The sequence below is a fragment of the Vicia villosa genome, linkage group LG4, assembly GCF_029867415.1.
Source record: "Vicia villosa cultivar HV-30 ecotype Madison, WI linkage group LG4, Vvil1.0, whole genome shotgun sequence".
In the NCBI taxonomy this organism is placed as follows: domain Eukaryota; kingdom Viridiplantae; phylum Streptophyta; class Magnoliopsida; order Fabales; family Fabaceae; genus Vicia; species Vicia villosa.
Window position 1 is genome coordinate 183,960,325 of NC_081183.1, and position 23,495 is coordinate 183,983,819.

Here is a 23,495-nt window from a genome sequence, read left to right on the forward strand (position 1 = left end):
AAAGAAGGAAAACTTCACGCACCAAAAAAAAAAAAAGAAGCAAACTACGTAATAGTGTTCTGTTTGTTTCCCATAGAACTGTTTTCAACTCTGGGTTGGTTCGTCGTAAGGGTTCAACAATTCCTAAACCCTTTTGATCTCCTAGCCAGGTCTCCGATCTCAACAGATTCAAAAGTTTATTTATTCGAACAACTCAATCAGTAAAAATGGTAATATCTAGAACTCATCTTATATATCAATTGATTTCATTATATTGTGTTCATGCTAAATTTTGAACCCTACCTTTTTATAATTTGAATTCTGCTTTTTTAAATTTACTTAATGAAGTTATATATTATTTTTAATTTCATGGTTCTTGTATGCAGGCATAGATTCAATATACACTAACCTTGTTTACTTTCTGATTCCTGTGTACCTTTGATCCAACATCTATAGGAAAGAAAAGAAACTGAGTCTACTCGCCCGGATATAATTAGCGACTTACCAGTTCATATAATTGGCGAGATTCTGTCTTACTTGCCACTTAGGGAAGCAGTTAGAACAAGTGTTTTATCTAAAAGATGGAGGGACAATTGGCACACACTACCAAATCTTGTGTTTGATTTTCAATGTCTCCCTGCTGTAGCTTCTCAACACCCTATAGTTTTTTGTAAGGTATAATGCTCAAGAATGTTGAATTTGACTGGTTGAGTGAGTAGATCACTTACCAATTTAATATGAAATATATATACTTTTTTTTTGTTCCTAGTGCACAATTATATATTATTTAGAGTCATTCTGTCAAAACATTATATTCTGATTTATAGAGCCATTTTTTTGTTTTAGCTTTAGTATTTGATTGCAGATGATGTGCCAATAAAGCTTTCTACACCTTGTATCAATCTAAGATCTCTTACCTTATTCATAAACTTTGATGACCTTGAGCAAATTTTGGCTGCTCTTTGCTTGCTCAGAAGCTCACCTAATCTTCAGACTAGGGGTGTTCATGGTTCAAGAACTGCACTGAATTGAACCAAATTAATGATTCTGTTCAGTTTTTAAAAACTGCTTTAATAAAAATCCAATTAACTGTTAAAACAGTTTCAATTAAGTTTTAAACTGGTTTTGAACCAGTTTGTATTTATAAATTGGTTTACAATCAATTTCTAATTATAAATTAGTTTTGAACCATGTTATAATTAAAAATCAAATTTATTTTAAAAATTATTTCAAAATTGCTTTTATATATATATATATATATATATATATATATATATATATATATATATATATATATATATATATATATATATATATATATATAATTTTGTAGTTTTACTGTACGTACAAATAAAATAGCTTCTATTGTATGACTAAATTCATTATCAGAGAAATTCCCTTGTAAATCTAGTGGAATAATAACATTAAAAATGATGTTGTTCATCTAATATATAATATATAATAAAATAGTTACTACTGCCCATTAATATTTTCTTTTTTTTTAATTTACCAAGTGATATTTGTTTGTTAATTATAAGATGTTAGTCGAACTTCAAATTCTTTTCTCATTCATTTCAATTTGTGAAGTGATTTCTTTTACAGTTTTGCAAACAACTTCAATTTGTTAATTATAAAAAAGTTAAATTGAAGGCAGAATTTAGATATAATTAATTAAATTTCTAATCAAATAATTGATAATAGTAAACGAGCTTTTACATTAGCAGCCGCTAACTTCAAGTGTGTGTTGTACTGCCCTATATTTGATTTGGAAAATGTTGACCTGCCATAATTATCTAAGACAAGTATCCATAATTTTTAAAATTCTCTCCATTTTTTTTTGTCATGGCGCCCTTGCCAATTTTTAAGAGAGATGGTCATATTTTTTTCTCAACTATGAAACCGCCGTTTAAAATGAAATTTTGGAACATTCATTCCATGGACCATTTGTAGAGGTCGTTGATTCGCCGGTTAGACAGGGAGTACGAAGCTGGTGAAAGCATCAGACGAATTCAGAGGCAGAGAACGAGAACGTCAAGATGTAGGAAGCATTACAGGCACAACACCAGCAGCCAAATACTGAATCAAAAAAGAATGGTTAGAGCTCAAAAAGGACCACAACGAAAAATTAAAAGAGGTAAAACTGTCGGTCTGCACTACATCACTAATTATTTTCTTGATTATTCCATTGCATAAGTCATGCTTATATAGACACACGTATAACGAAATTACACAAATCCTATTAGACGCTTAAGTATTATACCTTTAAAAAACAGCTACAAATCTCCAGGCTCTGTAAGTGAGGTAGATGACTGAAAAAGTTGAGCAATTTGCTAGAGCATCCGTGCGATCTACTTTGATTGATTTCAAAGTTCATATACATATTTAAATCAATAGTTACCTTAGTTAGTTGGAAAGTGTTTTCAAAGATAATACTCTCCAATATACCACCTTTGACGTCATAAATCTCAAAATTCTTGAGATTTGGTGCGTGAATAATAGCTTGGGTGAAACCATCAAGCCATGTCAATCTCAAATCTTCAAGCAAAGGGCATCCGGATATCAAATTTTCAAAGGCAACTTGAGTTATTGTAACGTCATCCAATTTAAGAATTTTCAAGTTCCTAAATCCTTTAAATGCAGATGGAGGATGAATCCAACAATGATATAATTGTATACGATGTAAGCTTCGACAAGAATATAAGCAGCAAGGTAACTTATAGGGCTGACAATTCCATATCTCCAGCTCAAGCTCTTTGATAGACTTTCTGGTTAAACAAAGTATCCACCTATCAAAGTAAGTCTCAATCACGGGTTCCTGATAAAAGAACACAAACTTGTTGATAGGCCCAGAATGACGTGAAAGTACGTGATGAATAATTGTCAAAAGTTCACTCCCAATAATATGTGAAGGGCGTCGGGAAGGTTCATAGACACATTCTCTATCAAACACAAGATTTGGTATTGTGGTCCATTTGTACCTCCATATTTTTGATAAAGCACTTGTAGTCACAGCATGCCTAATGGGCAAGTGTGACAGAACCTGGTCTATTATATGACCTGCTAACCAACTAATTCTATCCTCCAGCTCCGCATCAATCACGGTTGGCCGAGCAGACTTTGATGGTTTTGTTGCCTTTAGATAGATATATTGACACTACTAAAAATAAGACATTTGATTAAAGGATTTTACATCAGGTTTCAAGAAATATGATGTAAAAACTATTTGTCAAAGAATTTTACATCAAACATTAATATCCAATGATGTAAAAAATATTTGATTTAGGGAAAAATATAACACGGTGGCAGTTTGGTAAATAAAATGAAATTTTGTTAAAAAAGATTTCACATCGGGCCTAGATTTGCACCGATGTAAAAAATCAATTGATAAAAAAAAATAAAATACGGTGGCAGTTTAGTAAATAAGAGAAAATTTTGTTATATCTTACCTTTACATCGGGTCAGCCACCAACCAATTTGATATATGGGCCTTTATGTCGGGTCTTTTTCCATTTAAACGAAAAACCTAAATCCTGAAACCATTTCTTTCTTCTTCTTCTTTTTCTTCTTCTGCCTCGCTAAACCGCTCTTCATCCAACGCGACCATACTCTCTGCCACGACCATACTCCGACTTCGTTTATCCTTTGTAGGCGCGTTTTGCATGCTCGGTTTCAGAATCACCAATTTCTACACACCCTCGTATTCTTCTGCCCTCAAAACGGGGTTCGTTCAATCTCTGTTACGGTACTCTATGTGCATCATTCTAACACTATTTATCACGCTATCTGTTTGTTGAATTGCTTCTATTGTTTCAGATCTAAATTGGGTAGCGGGTTTTCACCTTTCTCTGCCGGTCTAAAAAATCTATCGTGCCAAATCATAGAAATTGGGTAGCGGGTTTTCACCCTATCTGTTTATGTATATTCATAGAAATACTTGGTTTTATACGTAAAGATTCATTTCTCAAAAGAAGAAAAATGCCAAAAATTATTACTATAGTTTGTGAAAGCAATAACTAAATGTTCAGTAAAAGTAACTTATAATTAAAATAGGTACCAAAAAAATTACAAGATTTAACATATTACATCTGATGATCTATAAACCGATGTAAAAAATTATAGTTTACATCGGGTCAAGAAGACAGCCGATGTTATAACCTATATTTCACATCGGGCCATTAAGGAAACCGATGTTAAATATTGTAATTAATTTAAAAAAATAGAATTAACCCTTATTTCACATCAGATATAACATTCAACCGATGTGGTAGGTGTATTTTTCACATCGGGCTGCTAACCGATGTAAAATGTCTTTGATTTATTACATCACTTGACTTTACATCGGACCGAAACCCGATGTAAAATGTACTTTTCGCTCGATGTAAAAAGTCTTTTTTGTACTAGTGTGATATTCAAACAAAGGGAACATACAAGAATCAGAAAACAAACTAAGTTAGTGTATATAAATATATGTATATGTATGATAGAATTCATGCTAGTTCCACCTATAGAGAAGCTAGAAACACACGTCTCTCTTAATACGAAGCACCAACACTCTAAATATGACTAAGACACTGACACAGCGACACTGCTAATAACTAAAAATAAATAAATAAATTAAACATAACAAGTGTCGGTGTTACACATACATTTTTTAAGGCAGGTGTCGGTGGTACATAGTTTGAAGCAATGGAATGCATGTTATAATATTTACACAACTAGTAAAAATTACCATATGAAGCTACGGATTGAGTATATTCCTCTGAATTTGACTGCTACAACAAAAAAAATAAAAAACGTAAATTAGAGATAGAAAAAATAAGAAGAAGAGAAAAAGACGTATGAAAGGATTCAAAATCTTACATACGTTGGAAGTGAAGACTAGAGAAAGCCAGAGTTGAAAAATAGGGTAACTTGAATTATCTTATCTAGAGGACACGAGATTGGGCTTTGCATTATCTTAATTGGGCCGTCTTACCTTACACAACTCCTCGAAGAATTTACTTTCGAAAAAAAATAAGGGCGTAGTGATGGTTATAAAATCTTATCTAGAGGAATAAAAGTAGACAAATCCAAAGTGTTATATCCTATTACTTACACTTACAAGGTTATATTTATTGCGTTTATTGCGGTAATTAAAGAAAATTCAAACTAATTTTTTATTTATATTAATACTCTAAATTTTTTTCCTGCTGCCGATGTGGAATTTGGATGCAGATCTCTAAACTCTCTCGAATACAATTTTTTTAACTGAGAAATTGGAAATCCTCTTAACTATAATGTTTTAATGGAAAAATTACAAACCATCTTTAAACTCTTAGATAACCCAGAACTACTAAAACTCCACTGCACTCACAACTCACAAGGCTATATTTGTTGGGGTGAAGAAAACTTAAACTAAATTTTTTTATTTATATTAATACTCCAATTATTATTTCTTCTCTGTATTCGATGTGAATTTGGATGAATACATTCCTTGATCCAACGTAGCATCATGGAAAATTCTCTTGAATGATTTGTGCTTGTGAGAAGAATTCTCACCTTCATCATCATGTTGCAATAACATGAAGTTGTGAATCTCCTTCATATCAGGAGTAACACTAAAAGACTCGCATAAATTGTGGTGGTTTTGTTGTGGAGTTTTATTAAACCGCCACAATTTACAATACTGACCACCATTATCTATCTTTGTTAAGCACATAAAACAACATGGCTTAAATGTAAGGGTAATTTTCCCATCTCAATGTTTCTCATGCGGAAAATTTGTGCCATTAACAAAAAAAAAACTGAGCCAGTTTCCCTTTTATTTTATGGGTTAATTTCTCACATGGTGAAGTTTACTCAAATAATATGATGTCCCTGATAGAGATATTTGTGAGAGATACACCATTTATTTATCCAAAATTTAAAGATGATAGGTGAGTGAATTCTCCTAGTTATAAATGTTCAACTCACTACATTCTTATTTAATGTGAGACTATTTTCCCACTTAGTCACACTTGTATTATTATTCTAACAATTTATTAAGAAAAATTTAAATGGTTCTTTAAATGTTACTTGTCACAAAAGAAGAGAACAACATAGCAACCAAGAAGCTGTTGAAGCTCACCATCTCTCCAAGCATTTTGGTATGAAAATTCTTTTAATTATTTAACTTTTTCTTGGATTTAGGTTATCCAAGCATTTTTTTTGGACCACAAATGTTTTGGTCGGTCTTTATGAGATATTGTTTTGGTCGGTCTTTATGAGATATTCATAGGTTTTATATGGTTAGATATTTTTGTTAGAATTCTCCAATAGAATTATATTCAAAATATCTAAAATAATTAAAAGTGTATCTCTCTTTTTTCAACCTATCTATTTTATCTAGAGTTGTTGATAGTAACCAAAATTCATAATTGGTTGAAATGTTTAGTTTTTTTTTGTCTTAACCTTCCCCTATTATATATTAGTGAAATTGCAAACTTATAAATTATAAACATCTAAAAAATAAAGATAACATAGTTTATATATCTTCATCTATAGTGTTTATCTATATAACCTTTTAATGTATGGATGATGAACATAGGAGAGGCTTCATTTATTTTAGAAGTTATAAAATCAAAGTGAAGTTTAAGGTTTGATATGAAAGTCAACAATTAAATCTTCCAAAGCTACATCCATTCTTACAAAGCAAATACATATTTTATCTTACTTTGATTTGACAGAGCAAACAAGACCAAGATAGAGCAAAACAAGATCAAGAAGGAGCAGAGGAGTAATACTAGCATGGGAAATGTTTTTGGAGCTACATAATGACAAATTGGAAAGAGGGCGAAGAATATGTAACTTCTTTATTGATTGAATCACGTGTATTAGTATAATGATGTTTTTTACATTACTATAATCTTTGTCAACTCAACCGTGTTGGTTGAGAAAATATATAGTAATCACATGTATTAGTATAATGATGGTTCTAATTATATTTTTTAATGGAACTTGTGGCAGTTCAAACTGCCATAGTGTTTCATTTTTTTTAAGTAAAATGTGAAATTTGTGGCTTTGCAACCGTTAATATTTATAGCTAAAGAACCGTCGTTTTTAACATGATTCGTTATGGCGGTTTGCGTGGTGGTCTATCATAAACCATTGTTTTATACCTAATGGCATCAATATTTATGTTTATTAGAACCGTCATTTTATTAATTACGGTCGTTGAAACTTGAAGTTGCCATAAATAGGCATATCTAACGGCCACAATTGCCTAAATTTTTTATAGTCATTTTTCTCACAAGGTCGTCTATGGTGGTTTTTCACTTTCTCCCATTACCATGATTGAACCTTAACTCTGAGATACCAATTGGAATCGAATTTGAATATCCTTAGATTTCATTTGAGTTTATCCCTTAATTCAAACAGGAAATTCAATGAGGAATAAATTTTGTTGCAAGTGTTTGTCCAAAACAGAGAATTGCATAATGATAGAAATTGAGAGAACGAAATATTTGTGTAAATCTCATATAATTCTTTCGTCTCATAATAAGTGTCTTACTATGCGTTTCTAATAAAAATGATTAGATATGTTAATTTTAATGATAAAATTATTAATATTTACTAAAGTGTTCTTATTAATTATAGTTAGTGGAGTAATTGAATAGAGTGAAATAAAATCCACGTGACATACCTTTGTCATGTGTGATACAGCTTCTCATTCGGGTACACAAAAACAAACTACAAAAAAAATACTGTAAAAACGGTCACACTCTCAGTCGGTTTTTTTCACTCTCTACGCAGAAACACCTCGTGTCTCTATTTCAGGGACATCAAAAGGAGAAACAAAAAAATTCTCAAAAAAAAAAATAGTCTCCCAATTTTTTGCACGTATATAAGGAAAAAAAAACCTTATCGTAATCACAATCACAACCAACACTAATCTTTTTTGTTACAATGAGTTTTTTCTTCTCATTCTCTCTCTCTCTCTCTCTTATCATTTTTCTCTCTATTTTTTTTTTACTTATTGATTTTTTTTTAATTTTCATACTCTTTTTCTTGAACAAATGGCTATAATTTCATCATCACCTTAGAATGTTGTTTCGGTGGCAAACGGTGGTCTCGGTGTTGGGAGATTTGAGAATGTGTCTCTGTATGTTAGAGATCTTGATGGGAATATGAATGAGGGTCAGCTTTATGAACTATCCAGTCAGATTGCTCAGATGGTTTTCATAGGGGTTTGTAGGAATCAGACCAAGAGATCATCGCTTGAATATGCTTATGTCAACTTCTCTAATGCTCATGATGGTTTGTGTTTCGATTTTCATTCTCTTGTTATTGGTTTTGAATAATGATCTCTTGTTGATGGCATGCATTGTGGTTACGAGAATACTTTGTTGAATGCTTTTTTTGCCTGATTAATGACTGTGTTAATTAAATCAATGTCATACTGCTGTCGAAGAAATTGTTTCTGGTCAAAATGTTTGTGTCATGTCCCATGTCTAGATAACATTTTTTATGGGTGACATGTATATATGTGTCCGGTAGAAGTGTTTGTGTCATGTCCCATGTCTAGATAACATTTTTTTGTGGATGGTCAACCTTTTTTGTGGGTGAATATATGATTAGTATAGATCAACATTTTTTATGGGTGATCAACACATTTTGTGGGTGAATATATGATACCAATAGCTCAATGATCAACACATTTTGTGGGTGAATATATTAAATGTATACATTTCTTTGGGTGATCAACATTTTTTTTGGGTGATCAGCATTTTTTGTGGGTTATATGATACGTATATATCAATATTTTTTGTGGGTGATCAATATTTTTTATGGGTGAATATATGATAAGTATAGATAATATTTTTTGCGGGTGATATGTATAGATCAACATTTTTTGTGGGTGATATGATACATATAAATAACATTTTTTTGTGGACGATATGTATAGATGAACATTTTTTTTGATGATATGTGTATATCAACTTTTTTTGTGTGTGATATGTATAGATCAACATTTTTTGTAGGTTATAAGATACGTATATATCAACATTTTTTATGGGTGAATATATGATAAGTATAGATCAATTTTTTTGCGGGTGATATGTATAGATCAATATTTTTTGTGGGTGATATGATACATATCAATAACATTTTTTGTGGATGATATGTCTATATAAATTTTTTTTGTGTGTGATATGTATAGATCAACATTTATTGTGATGATAGTGACAAAATATGGTTGAAGTGGACCCATTGATATAGACAATAAAAACATGCATCATGGTTAGAAGTGTTTTCGAGGGATTTTTATAAAAACCTTTTTGAAATATCAAAATTATTATTGTTGTTGCATGTTAAAAAATTAGTCATTTATATCGATGCAGTTGCAATAATGGAAATATTATCATAAACTTTATCGACGTGACTGCAATTGGCGCGTTGTTTAAAACCTTTTTCTAAGTGTTATTTTTTTCATTTTGGTCGTGTTACTATCATTTGTATGTTAAAAACCTTAGTCATGATTGCTGGCGCGTGTTATTTTTTAAAATCCTTTTCAAAATGTTGTTATTCATACGGCTATTTTATGATCATTTATACATTAAAAAACATAATCACAATTGTTGACATATGCCCTTTTTAAACCCTGTTTTACATATCATCCATCATTAAAATCATGACTGTGATCCTTGATGTTTGTAGAAAGTTGTTGTCAAATATGACCAACGCGGATGCAATTATTGTAACTATGTAATTTGAAAATATCATAATCATTGGCGACGCGACAATAATTGGCGCTTGAGCCGTCTATTATCTTAGTATTTAATTTGTTATTCTACTATTTGGTTGAAGTTTCCTTAATTGTATAGATATTATAAACCATGATTAGGGATGGAAATTTTCCCATCCCCAGTGGATACCTACAAAAAAAACCATAATGGGTAGGGTAAAAACCCACATAAATGGGTATGGGTAATTACCCACTTAAATAAGTAGGTATGGGCACCTTAGTACCCACACCGCCCCATACCCGCACAATGTGTGTGTGTATATATATATATATATATATATATATATATATATATATATATATATATATATATATATATATATATATATATATATATATATATATATATAATTAAATGTCTATCAATTTTCAAAAATAAATCGATGTTAAACCATTAAATATGTAACTTAAGTGTTTGTTTATTTCATAATTCAACAATAAGTCTTTTGAAAACATTTAAATGTTCTTAAAAACTTAAAATGATATGATATTTTATAGTTGATATAATTATTTTTATTAGAAATGTGAGTAACTGGTACGGATATAGGTACTTAAATATCAAAGGGCCTGGGTACGGGGGCTAAAGTTGTTACCCAAGCGGTTATGGACTCGGGTACGGGGATTTTTACCATCCGAGGGTATGGGGATGGGTTATATATATAGTACCCTACCCATACCCTACCCATTGTCATCCCTAACCATGATATCATGGTTACTATTGTTTTTGCGGGCTTTCTTTTTAAAACCCTTTCCAAAATGTCGTTTGTCATTTTGGTCGTGTTCCAGTCATTTGAACATTGATGATGCGTGTTCTTTTCTAAATACCTTTAGCAAACCATTCATCATCTAAATCATATTTGGCAAATCATTTATCATTTAAATTTTGGTAGTGATGTTTAATATATAATTGTGGTAGCGATGTAACTATGGGAATGTTATATACTTTTCGACGCGGTTGCAATTGACACGTGAGCCGTCTTTTACCTTAATATTGAAATTGTTATTCATGTTATGATGCATCAAATTGATGGAGTCTTTTTTTTTCTTGGGCAGTAGGTTTGGTTTTATAAAATGGAGTCTTTTTCTTTATGGATAGTAGGTTTGGTTTTATAAGCTTGAAAGAATTTTTTTAAATTAAGAATCAATGAAAAAACGGTGATTTAACTTTACTGTGTTGGGCTTATTGACTTTGGATAATAATATATTTAATGAATGTTGTTTTTTTTACGGGATGAGTGGTTGGTAATGTTGGATACCACAATGTATTTCTTTCTCTCTAATTATATTGTATTGTGTATTTCTGCCATGTACTTTTTTTTCTTAGTTTAACAGAATTTTGAAGGTATACCTTATAGTATTTTTATGTTAAGAAATAGTCACGTATGAAAATTATCAAGAAAAAAAAGGAAAATTTGGTCATTGTTTTATTTATTTTTTTATTAATGATTAATTCCACTAGGGTTGCAATAGGGTAGTATTATGGGATTTTAGTGTTTCTAGCGGGCCACTTCATTTGTCTTAATTACATGTACAAGACCTTAATCGGGTTGGGTTAATGAGGTGAGTTTAGTTTGACATTGTCTTAAGATATAACCTTTGTAGTAGTTATAAGCTTGAGGTAGTATTAAGCTATTTTTATGAGGAGCACATTCAAAATCAAAGTACATTAAAAAAAATGTATTCCTTATAATAAAAGAAAAATTATTCAGTTTATTAAGGCAACTTTAAAATTCATTATTTAAGATTTTGGACACATTAATAGATAACAATACATTGCATGATACCTTTGCTACTTTTGGACATGTTCTTTCTTGTAAGATAGCTATTGACGATATTGGTCAGTCAAGAGAATATGGGTTTGTTCAATTTGACAATGATGCCATTGGTCAATCAAGAGGATATGGGTTTGTTCAATTTGACAATGATGCCATTGGTCAATCAAGGGGATATGGGTTTGTTAAATTTGACAATGATGCCATTGGTCAATCAAGGGGATATAAAAGTTTATGTAGGATATTTCATTGGGCGTCAGGAAAGATCAGGAAATGGATCACCTAAGTTCACTAATGTTTACCTGAAAAACCTTTCTGAAACATGTGGTCATAAAATATGAGAATAGGAAGTCCAGATGGTTTGGATTTGTGAATTTCTAAAATCCATAATCAACCAATGATTGAAAGTTTTTATTTGTGGGGAGGGCTCAGATAAAACCAAAAAGGAAGGTAGAGTTAAAAGCCAAATTTGAGCAAGAAAAGATAAAAAGGTAAGAGAAATGAAAGGGTGCTAATTTGTACTTGAAAAATCTTGATGACAATCTTAATGAAGAAAAGTTGAAGGAGTTATTTTCTGAGATTGGAACAATAACATCGGGTAAGGTATATCAAAATTTATCTTTGAATATTTTTATCTTTTCTATTTTATTTTATTCTTATATGTTTTATTTTATTCTTCTCGTGCATGTGAGTGAATACATTGTTGTGTGTATGTGCATGTGGGTGGATGCTTTCTCCCTTGTATGAATTGAATAGGTGATTGAAAACACGCAGAGAGGATGATCAAAATTTTAGAGCACTCAAAATTTTGTAGCATTTTAGTAGAAGTATCAAAGAAGGAAAAATGTTAAATTCGGATTTTCTATCGAGTCTTCAAATCTTATCAAATTCTCCTTTAAGTTTGCATATAAGTTTTTTTTTAATATGAAAATTTTAATTTTAGACTTAATTTGATAGATATGCGGAAATTATTAAAAATTTAGGGGTTAGGGTTCATAGCTAAAAAAATGTTTTATTTTTGTTAGTAAATTTATGTAGGTGCAACTTCATAAACATTGAAGTAACCATAAAATAATAAGTTGGAATATGGCAATTTTAAGATTTGTAGCTAAATATTTATAATGAGTAGTGACAAGGAAACTTTAAAAGTTATGACTATATTAAATAAGATTGTCTTGTTAAAAAAAAGTGAACTTAAATTCATTTTAATAAGGTTTTGATTTTAAATTTTAGTGAATTTAGAATAGGTTTTGATGTTGTTTTATGTTGAGTTTTAGTGAACATAACGTGGATTAAGATATGGTTTATGTTGAACTTTTAGTAAATTTAGAATAATTTATGATGTGGTTTTTGTGATGATTTTAGAAAGAAAAATTGGATTACAATATGAGTTGATGGGGATTTTTTTAGTGAATTTATAATAGGTTATGATGCGGTTTTGATGCTGAATTTCATGAGGTATGACTAGGATATGGTATAGTTGTGATGCTAAATTTTATGAGGTAGAAGTAGGATATGGTATAGTTGTGGTGTGATGTGAATTTTTCTAAATAGGAACTAGAATATATTTCTTCCGTTTTAAAATAAGTATCGTTTTAGTAAATAAAATTTATTTTAAAATGAATGTCATTTTCACTTTTCAATGTAATAATGATTGTAATTTTTTCTATTATGTCCTTTAATTTTTGTTCTATACACTACTTCCAACACATTTATAAAGTTAATATAATAAAAATGCAATGTCTTATGAGGCTATAATTACATTCTTTAATCTGTGTGTAAAAATCTTAAACACATTTATTTTAAAACGGAGAGAGTAGTATAGTTATGATGTAGAATTTTCATGAACTAAAAGTAAAATATTGTATTGTTGTGATGTTAAATTATCGTGAACTAGAAGCAAAACATGGTATAATTATGATATAGTTATGATGCTGAATTTTATGAAGTAGAAGAAAATTATGGTATGGTTGAAATGTTGTAATTGTGTGCGCTTGAAATAGATTATGTCATGGTTGTAATGCTGAGTTTTTATACTATTATGATTAATTATAGTAAGTATCAAGCTAATTGAGTAAGAATTAAGTTCAAGTGAGCCTCCATTGACCAAAAATAAAGTATATATGAGTTTAATCTATCTCTACCAACAAGAAATGAAGCACTTAAAATAAGATGGGATATTACCTATTGAGTTTTTATTATAACACTTTTATGTGTATTAATATTAATTAAAAAAATCGAACCTCCTAAATATTGAGGTCTCCCAAAATATGTAACCATGTGCGGTAGAACTTGTTCATCCTTCACAGGGATGGATTTGGACTTATTTGAAACATGAACGACAAGAAATTTTTATTGGATATCAGAACTGATTAGGTAGTTGCTTACCTTAAATATGTTAGTTTTTAAAGTTATTGTAGGTTATATATGCCTTGCCATGATGAATGTGGTTAGAGTTGTATTGAACGAGATCACAAGGTGTAGAATATGTGTAGTCTATCGAAGACTCAATCAAGCAATCAGAAAATACCATTTTCCCTTGTTATTTATGGATCAGATGCTAGAAAAATTAGCAAGTAAGACATTTTACTATTTTATTGATCGTTATTCATAGTATAACCAAGAAGAAGAAAAAAGGTGATATATCACTTAAATCAATTGTTAGTTGGTTCAATGGTGATTGACACTGAATTTTCTAAGGAAGACTACAGTTTGATTCCCGCAACTACGATCGAAAGGGAGTTGGAACCACTTAATGTCAGAACTGACCCCCGAATCAGACTAAACTGGTGGTTATAAATTAAAAAAATAAAAATAAAAGGTGTTACACATTGAAGGGTAAGAATATATTTTTATTAAAAGAGAATTTCTTCACCCACCTCCTAACCTTCTTGGCCGCCTCTGGTGAATTTACCATAATACCCCTATTTTCGGAAATGAACTTCCGAAAACTTACTTTTTTTGAAAAAAAAAAAGTGTTTTCGGAAATGTATCTCCGAAAAAGTGTTTTTTTTAATATAAAATATTGATTTCGGAGATGCATCTCCGAAATAAAGTTATTTTTCAGAAAATGTGGTGTTTTTGGAAGTTCATCTCCGAATTCACCCCCCTTGGAGGAATTCGGAAATGCACTTCCGAAAAAAGGTCTGGACAGAAGAAAAATAACAAACAAGAACGATTCGCTTTATTTAATCGGATGAAGACAATGGAGGAGACGCTGCAACAGGTTAGAAAGTCCTGATCCTCTAGAAATCCATACCACATTGTAACTTACCAACATAATAAACAACAACAAAAAACTTATGAGCAAACTATACTTACATCATAGTTGTGTAGTTCCTTATCAGCCACTCGCAACTGAAAATGATTAGCATGAACTTGAATTTTCCTTCCCAATTTTCCTTCTGAGACGACGGAACCGAATCTAGAGTAGCCTTCTGTTTAACTTCGGCAGTCAGGCTCACAATGGAGATCAGAGCCGAACTCAAGGAAGCAACCGGCGCTGCGACAGATGGAACAAACGGCGCTGAAACAGATGGACGAACAACCGGAGCTGCAACAACAGACGGAGGAGAGGTAACCGGGGCCGGAGCATATGACGGAGGAGGTGGATGTCCAGAGGAAGAAGAACCGGAGGTACGTCCACCGCGAGAGCCACGACCACCACCACCACGGCCTGATCCTGCAGCATTGACGGATGATTGTTGAGAATGTGCAGGAGATGGTTGACTCCGGCGATTTTCGGGATGATTTCCTCCACCGCGGCGAGACATTGTGATGAAAGCAGTAACAAGAGATAGAAAACGTTAAAGCAAAGAAGAAGACTTAGGATCGAAAATGATTTGCGATATTTTGAAAGAAAAATGGGTGAGAAGCTTTTAAATAGGAAAGTGTTTAGAAGTTAACCGTCTGAGAGTGGTGGGGAGAAGGAAAAGGGAACTTCGAAATTTCAAAAGGTTTTTTTATTCTTTTAAATAGGGCGTGGCTATGGAGCTTCCCAATTTTTGTTACGTAGGCTTTTAAGTAGGAAAGTGTTACCACATTTCTTAGAAGGTAACCGTCTTAGAAGGCTTACGTAGGCACATGTGTCCACATTTCTTACCTGATTAAAAAAATGAATTTTGATGCATTTCGGAAATGCATTTCCGAAATATAAAAAAAATTTTAAAAAAAAAACTTCGGAGATGAATCTCCGAAGCAGGGGTAAGTTGGGAATTTCGCTGGGGGTGACCCCCATAGGGAGGTGGGTAAAGAAATTTTCTTATTAAAATAATGAGGATATAAATGAAAAAAAATAACTAATTAAAAAGATACTTTAAATGATTTTTGAGAAAAAAAACCATAAGTTAGTAAAAAAATACAAATTTAAAGTTAAACAATAGTTTTCAAACAATTTTTTTTATTATTGTTTTTTTTAAGCAAAAGATATATTAAAGGGAGTACTAAGGGTTTTTCAACCTTGATACACAACAAACGGTTCAAAGCCGGCAAAAAATAATATTACAACCAATTATAATTACGACATAAAAGACAAAGGGTCTTTGTGAAAAATCGTAAAAACTACAATTGGAATGAGTAATATTGCCATATGAAGACCACCTCCAAACCAAAAACTTAATGCGCCAAACCATATTATTAGTGTTCCACACTTCATTCCTAAAACAAAAGTCATTCTTTGTCAACCAAATTATCCAAGTCGTTGCTAACCAAAACACCCTCAATTTGCCGCTTTTAATCTTTTTAACACGGCTCAATGAGTGCCATTCCACAAAAAATGGAATACACTCTTCCTCAATCCAACCCAGTAAATCCATCCACGAAGCAATTTCTTTCCAAACTATCTTTATCACTTTGCATTTAAAGAACATATGATCCCTCTCTTCCACATGAGAATCACAAAAAACACAATTTAAATTATAGGGGGTAAAAGTAATACTTCTATACACCAATGAATCCTTTGTGGGTAACCTATTCACAAAAAGCCTCCAACTGAACGCTTTTATCTTGAAAAGACAATCCACTTTCCAAATCCAATTGAAAGCCTCTTCACACCTATTCGGAGGACCGAAAGGAATACACCTTGAAGCATAATAAGAATAACAGGAAGAAACCGTATAACCTTTCTTTGTATCCATCAACCAACCCGCATAGTCCTTCGCACCATGCAAATTCCCAAAACCTTCTAAAAGAACCTTCAAATCCGCATAAGAAGATAAAAAATTCGCCTCCCTTCCAACTACCTAAATGCCAACATCACCCCACTTACATATCCCATCGCACCACTCACCCTTAACCGCCGCCAAAACCTTTTTCAAAGAAGAAGCCAAAAAATGTTCCAGAAAAATCTCCATTAAAATACAATTATTCCACCAACGAGATTCCTAAAAAGGAGAATTAAAATCATTACCAACTAACCCAGTGAATGTTCCTATTTTCCTCCACTCCTCCCCATAAAAAATTTCTTTGCATCTTTGTAAACTCTTTTAGCCGGCATCTTGTAGAAAGACATAGTAAAAATAGTAAGAGAATTCAAAGTTGACTTCAAAAGAGTAATCCTTCCTCCAAGATTAAGAAATATATTATTCCATCCCGACAAACGCCTTTTCATTTTTTCCATTAAAGGAGTCCAAGTAGCTTCCTTCCTAGGATTGAAACCTATTGGAATTCGAAGAAAAAGAAAATTGCTACCTTCAATCTCACAAGAAAGATAATACGATGCATCTTCCAAAAAAAAGAGAGGAAACATTTATACCAATCAATTTTCTTTTATGAAAATTTTTATCGAGACCCGAAACAAGCTCAAAAGATCGCAAAACAATCTTTAAAGCCTTAACATGCTTCCAAGATCCATCTCCAACCAACAAAGTGTCATCCGCAAATTGGAGAATATCCACACCACATCTCCTTTTAATATTAAAGTTCTAAAATTCACCAATCTCAATATATTTTCTAACAAGCCTCGCAAGAGCCTCCACCACTAAAACAAAAAGAAAGCGTGATAAAGGATCACCTTGTCTTAAACCTCTCTTAACAACAAATTCCTTTGTTGGACTACCATTAACCACAATCGACATATTACTATTAAAAATAAATAAATCCATCCACCTCCTCCATTTCTCTCTAAAGCCCATTTTCACCAACAAAAACTGGAGAAAGTACCAAAAGACTTTATCATAAGACTTTTCGAAATCCAATTTAAAAAGGAGACAAGATCCACCTTCCTTTCAAGCATAATCAACCACTTCATTAGCCACTAGAACCCCGTCAACCAATTGTCTACCCGGAACGAACGCACTTTGACAATGAGAAACAATCAAATTCAACACTAGTTTTAATCTACCCGTCAACATTTTAGCCGCCACTTTATACTTACAATCCACCAAACAAATTGGCCTATAGTCATCCAAACTTAAAGGATTTTAACTCTTCAGAATCAAAGCCAAAAAGGAAGACGTTATCACCTTGGACAACTCGCCTCCCGAAAAAACATAATCGAAATACCTCATGAAATCAATTCTTAAATTAGGCCAACATATTTTAATAAAAAGGAAAGAAAAACTATTCGGCCGCGACTCTTAGAACCGCCACAACTACTAATCGCTTCCATAATTTCTTCCTCATGAAATGGTCTTTCAAGCCACTCATTCTCCTCCTCACTAGTTCTATCAAAAAGAATCCCGTCAAGACTAGTGGAACCTCCATCAATTCCTCCAAATTTACTAGAAAAATGACGAACAACTTCCTCTTTAATCCCCCCACAGAATCTAACACTCCTCCTAAAGAATTGAGTGGCCCAATGTGGTTATGTCTTCTTTTCTCCTTCATAACTTTGTGAAAAAAGCCACTATTAGAATCACCCTCGTTAAGCCATTTCACTCTATATTTATGCACTAACATGTTCTCTCTAATTCTCAACCTTGACCAAAAACGACAAGTTGCTTCTTTTCTATTTTTTATAATACTGGGGTGAAGATCTTCCGCTTCCACTTCCAACCTATCGTCCCCATTATTAATATGTCTCACTTCTTCCTCTACATTCAGATCAATCCTTCAGAACACTTCCTTATTCCACCATTTTAGTCTTCCTTTAAGACAAAAAAGCTTTTCTTTCAAGACATAATCTCTTATACCTACCACCCTTAATTCATTCCACTCCTTTAACACAAATAGATAAAAAGAATCAAATGCAAACCATTCATTGTTAAATTTGAACGGTTTTGGACCCCAATTATTTTTGTCAACTTCTAACCAAATAGGATAATGATCAGAGATATCTCTATCACCCACGAATTGGCCCACCACTCCCCAATCATTCATGACGTTATTTGAAATAAGAAACCTATCAATTTTACTCATCAAGTTACCATCTCCGCTATACCATGTGAACTCTTTTATTTTGCAAGGAATATCCACCAACATACTTTCTTCAATAAAATCCGCAAATTCATTCATCTCAATAGAATTAGAATTAGAAACCACCCTACCTTTCCTCTTATTGCGATTCTTAATAGCGTTGAAGTCGCCCCCCAAAATCCATTCCCCATCCTTATGAGTTTCCTTCAATTCCAAAATCCTCCTCCATAATATTATCTTTTTAATTAGATTACAAGATGAATAATTATTCACCAAGTAGTAGATTTTATTAGACTTCACAAACTTGATACCAAGATATTCTTCCCCTTTGAAACTAGACAACACCTCCAAGTTCTCCTATTTCCAAAAAGTTAAAAGACCTCCCGACCTTCCCACCGAATTGGAAAAGGAATATCCAATATCTTTCTTGAATCATGAAGATATTCTCCTTGCCCTTAGCTATTAAAGTACTAATCATTTTCCTTTGCAAAGCATTACCACCCCCTCTTATATTCAAAGAGCCTATAAACATAAAGCCTATTTTTTGTTCTCCTTCCTACTAAATTTTGTAGACATGGCATCATTCTCCATAGCTTCTAACTTCTTGACTAACACTTCTTTGTCTCCATTATTCACCACCCTCAATGCTTCCATGGCTTTCCAAATTTTATATCCTGCTTCACAATCTAAATTTCCCCAAAGCCTACAATTGTTCCTTGTGATGTCCATAAATTCACTATAATTAGTGGAAGAAATATCTTCACTTCCTCCTAGAGAAAAGACCGGAGCAGATTTGATGGAAAGAATATCAGCCCCATTCGAACCCCCACAATCGAAAACACTTCGTCTCTTAGTTAACCTTGATTCGTCAACCTTTGAATCTCTAGATTTGTTTTTGTTTATCGACAAAATAACTTTTTTGTGCAATGACCCTCCTATCTCCGTAAGTTTTTTGAACGTTACCTTCTGTAGCAACCTGCTTAAAAAATTTACGTTCAAACGAGAGTCGCAACCCACTTTGTTTGGGCAAGTGAGAAACTCTTACAAAAATATAAAGAGATATGGGTAAGTAGGTTAATTAGGCAAAGGGAAGCTGTTAGGCACCCTTTGTCGTAATCAAGGGGACCCATTTAATCTTTAGGTTTAGGTTTTATAGAAAAAGGTTTGACAATTGTTAATTAATAAATTAAATAAAGCCTTTTGCCAAAAAGGTAAAACCCCAAAGGTTTTGATAAGGCCATTGTTAGATCGAGACAACAATGACCATGACTAAACAAAATATAGCAAGAATAAAAAAAAATGACCTCAGAGTATCATCATTGGCCAAAACAATATTTTTATAAAATGGAGACCTCATGTTAAATCATTGGCCAAAAAGAGGAAATCAAAAAGTTTGTAAAAAGTATTAAAAATAAAATGGAGGCCTTATGTTAAATCATTGGCCAAAAAGAGAAAACCAAAAAGTTTGTAAAAGGTATTAAAAATAAAAATACCCTTTTTAATAAAAGGGTGGCCTCATATCAAAGGTTTATCATTGGCCAAAAGGGTAAAACCCAAAGGTTTTGATGGGGTCATTGTCAGATCGAGACAACAATGACCAAGGCCAAAAACCGTGAATAGTAAAAATAGAAGGTAAAAGGGCATCAATGTATATCATTGGCCAAAATAGGTTTTTTAAAAGTTAAAAAAAAGTTTTTAAAAAATGGAGGGGAGGCCTCAGGTATCATCATTGGCCAAAAAAATTTAAAAATGTTTTAAGAAAGGGAGGCCTCATAGGTTATCATCGACCAAAAGGTTTGAGTTTGAGTTGAGGGATTTGAGTTTAAAAAATGGAAAGGGTTTTTCGGCCGTAGGAAAAAAGGTCCCCAAATAGGATCTGAACCCTCACTCATGGGATATGAGCCCGCGACTTCTTATTTGCAAGTCTTGCTTCCTTACCAATTGTGCTATGTTATTTATTTGTAATAAAAAGTCAATTGAAAGTATATGAAGCATAGACAAATATTTTCTATTTATTAAAATATAAATAGTTTAAGAGTAAACTATTATACTTTTGATAAAAATAAATAATTACAGAATCCAAAATATTGTAGATAAATCAAGGAAGTTTATAAAACTCAAGTTTAAAAATAATTTTGAATTCAGAAATTGGGCCTCATATTTTATGAAAAATAAGCCCAATTAAATACACACTTTTACTTAATGTATACCCCTATCTTTTGAATTGGACGATTTAGAGAATGGTTACTCTTTTGAAATGGGCATGCCAATCAAGATGTCAAGCCCACAAGTTTGATATACACATTTTATAGAATTTGTACTACGTCCTAGTTAGTAAAACGTAATAGCAATAGGGCAAATTTTGGGGTATGACACCTTCCTAACCCGATGCTTCTTCTTATTTTTGGCATGATGAATTGCATTGTCAAAAGATCCTGGAATGAAATTATCGGAACCGAACTCCCTACCTGGGACAGGAACGATGTCAACCTCCTTCCCTTTTTCCTTGCTCAATTCCACATTATCAACTCTTTCTAAAACAGACAGAAGCTGCAAACTATTCGGTACTATCGAAGTTGAATTAGAAATCGAACTGCCTCCTGAAATTGAAACCTTCCTAGCTAAAAAATCTCCCTACATAGAACCAGAATGGCCAAGGTCAACAGCTACCAATCGGGCAACTTCAGCCCCTGACTTTCCTCCGCCAATCCCTATCGATTCCCCCTTCAATATGTCGTTCTCCCCTATAACTTCCTCAATGGTATCTTCCTTATCAAAATCTCCATGTATACTGCAAGGTGAAACCGCTTCCCCCATGACATAATTCTCCTCCAATATATCTTCATAATCAGTAAAATAACCTGTTGTATCAGACTTCGACCCAGTTTCAGTGGATTCAGTAAGATAATTACCAGGTACCAAAGCATGTCCTCTGCATTCTTCCCTGATAATCAGATTGTAGAGCTTTTCGTCAAAATCCACCGAATAATAATTCTACAATTTGAGCTTAAAAGGAACTTCTAACAATATTCTAGATACATCGAATCTTGTCCTACTTGCTGTAATATCGTCTAAACAAATAAACTTTCCTAGAGTACCCGCAAATGCTACAAAAAATTCAGGGTTCCAAGCATGAGGTGGAACTCCAAACACTCTAAGCCAAATAGTCCTGCCAACATCTATAACTCCTTCCTCTCATTTCTTCACCTCCACAAAGCAATTTTTCCACCATAGTTCTCCTTCGTCAATCAAAAACTTGATAACACCCTCCTCTGTTTCTTCCAAAATGCATACAGAGCCACCAGTAGGCGTCACCTTCACATTGAAATATCCTTCCATCTCTAATTTTGTTTGCAGACTACTTGTTGAACTCAGAATCACAACTTTTCCCACAAATGCCTTCCTAAATCTCATTTTAGCCTCCTCTATTGCTGAATGTTTCAAAACACACAATGAAACATCTTCCTTCTTAGAAGACAAGATGTTGTTCACCACATCAACAAACTACCTATTCCAATTCTTCACAATGCTACTGTCCCCAAAACCATAACCACTTCTCTCCAGCTTCTCCCCATCCCATACCTTTCCTGCTTGAATGTTCGACCCCTTGTTCGCCTTAAAAATCCTGTTTGATTACACTCAAACCTTGACAAGTTAGCGTGTATTTTCTTTCTCATGATTCGAATGTTAGCAACTTTGATAGCCAATAACCTTGCATCATCTGCATCTTTGAAACGCGCAAACCCGAACTTCTTACCTACCTTGTTTCTCCTAGGAGTTATTTTTTGAATAAGTGTGGTAAATAAATTTTAGAATAGAAGTCGAAGCAAACATATATATGAATTAAGTATTTAGTCGTTAGAAAAAAAGTTAAAGATAAAATAGCAGTCATTAAACATATTAACATTGATTGAATGATCGCTAATAAGGGTGGCAAAACACATAAATAAAAATAGGCAGGTAAGCCCGCCGCCCGCCAACCCGCCACCTTGGCGGGGCGGGCATGACTTTTATGTCCATTTTATTTGGCGGGCATGCCTGCCCCACTCGTTTTTTGGCGGGCATAGGGCGGGCGGCCCGTTTTGTCACCCTTAATCGTTGATCCTCTAAGTAAGGGTGTGTTATCGGTGAAATTCAAAGAATATATAGAGGAAATGGGATTTTCTCTTTTCAATATTTTCTCATACTCATGTACACTCTAATTTTATATTTCACTTGAATCAAAATAAATACATGGTTTATTCATTAAATTTTTATTACCACATTTAATATATACTTGATAAACTAAACATGTTGTAATAAGTATATTATAACACTCACTTTTATAGGAGCTATGACTAAGATTAAGGATATCGTTTCTTACGGAATATATATTTGATGACTTTTTTATGCAGACACAGACCGCGATGACATAAGCATGCGGATATAGACACAGCCCACATTTCTGGGAATAAATTTTTAATCCATGAAACAAACACCCCCTTAGTATAAATAGGGATTACGGCCCAATTTAGATAAGGCAAAGCCCAACCCCGTGTCCTCCCAATCCCAATACCTCTAATTTATAAAATTTATTTCACAATGTATATAAGTTTTAAGTTTCCCTATTTCTCAACTTTAGTTTTCAC

General features: G+C 32.7%; 1 protein-coding gene across 1 annotated transcript; it reads left to right on the plus strand.

Moving 5' to 3' along the window:
* Positions 1-2,619: 2,619 nt before the first annotated feature.
* On the plus strand, positions 2,620-12,909 carry LOC131598489 (polyadenylate-binding protein 8-like). The gene is given in 5 exon segments (XM_058871084.1): positions 2,620-2,688; positions 8,040-8,253; positions 11,505-11,698; positions 11,923-12,117; positions 12,880-12,909. Coding segments are annotated over 5 exon segments (702 nt in total).
* The last annotated feature ends 10,586 nt before the right edge of the window (positions 12,910-23,495 follow it).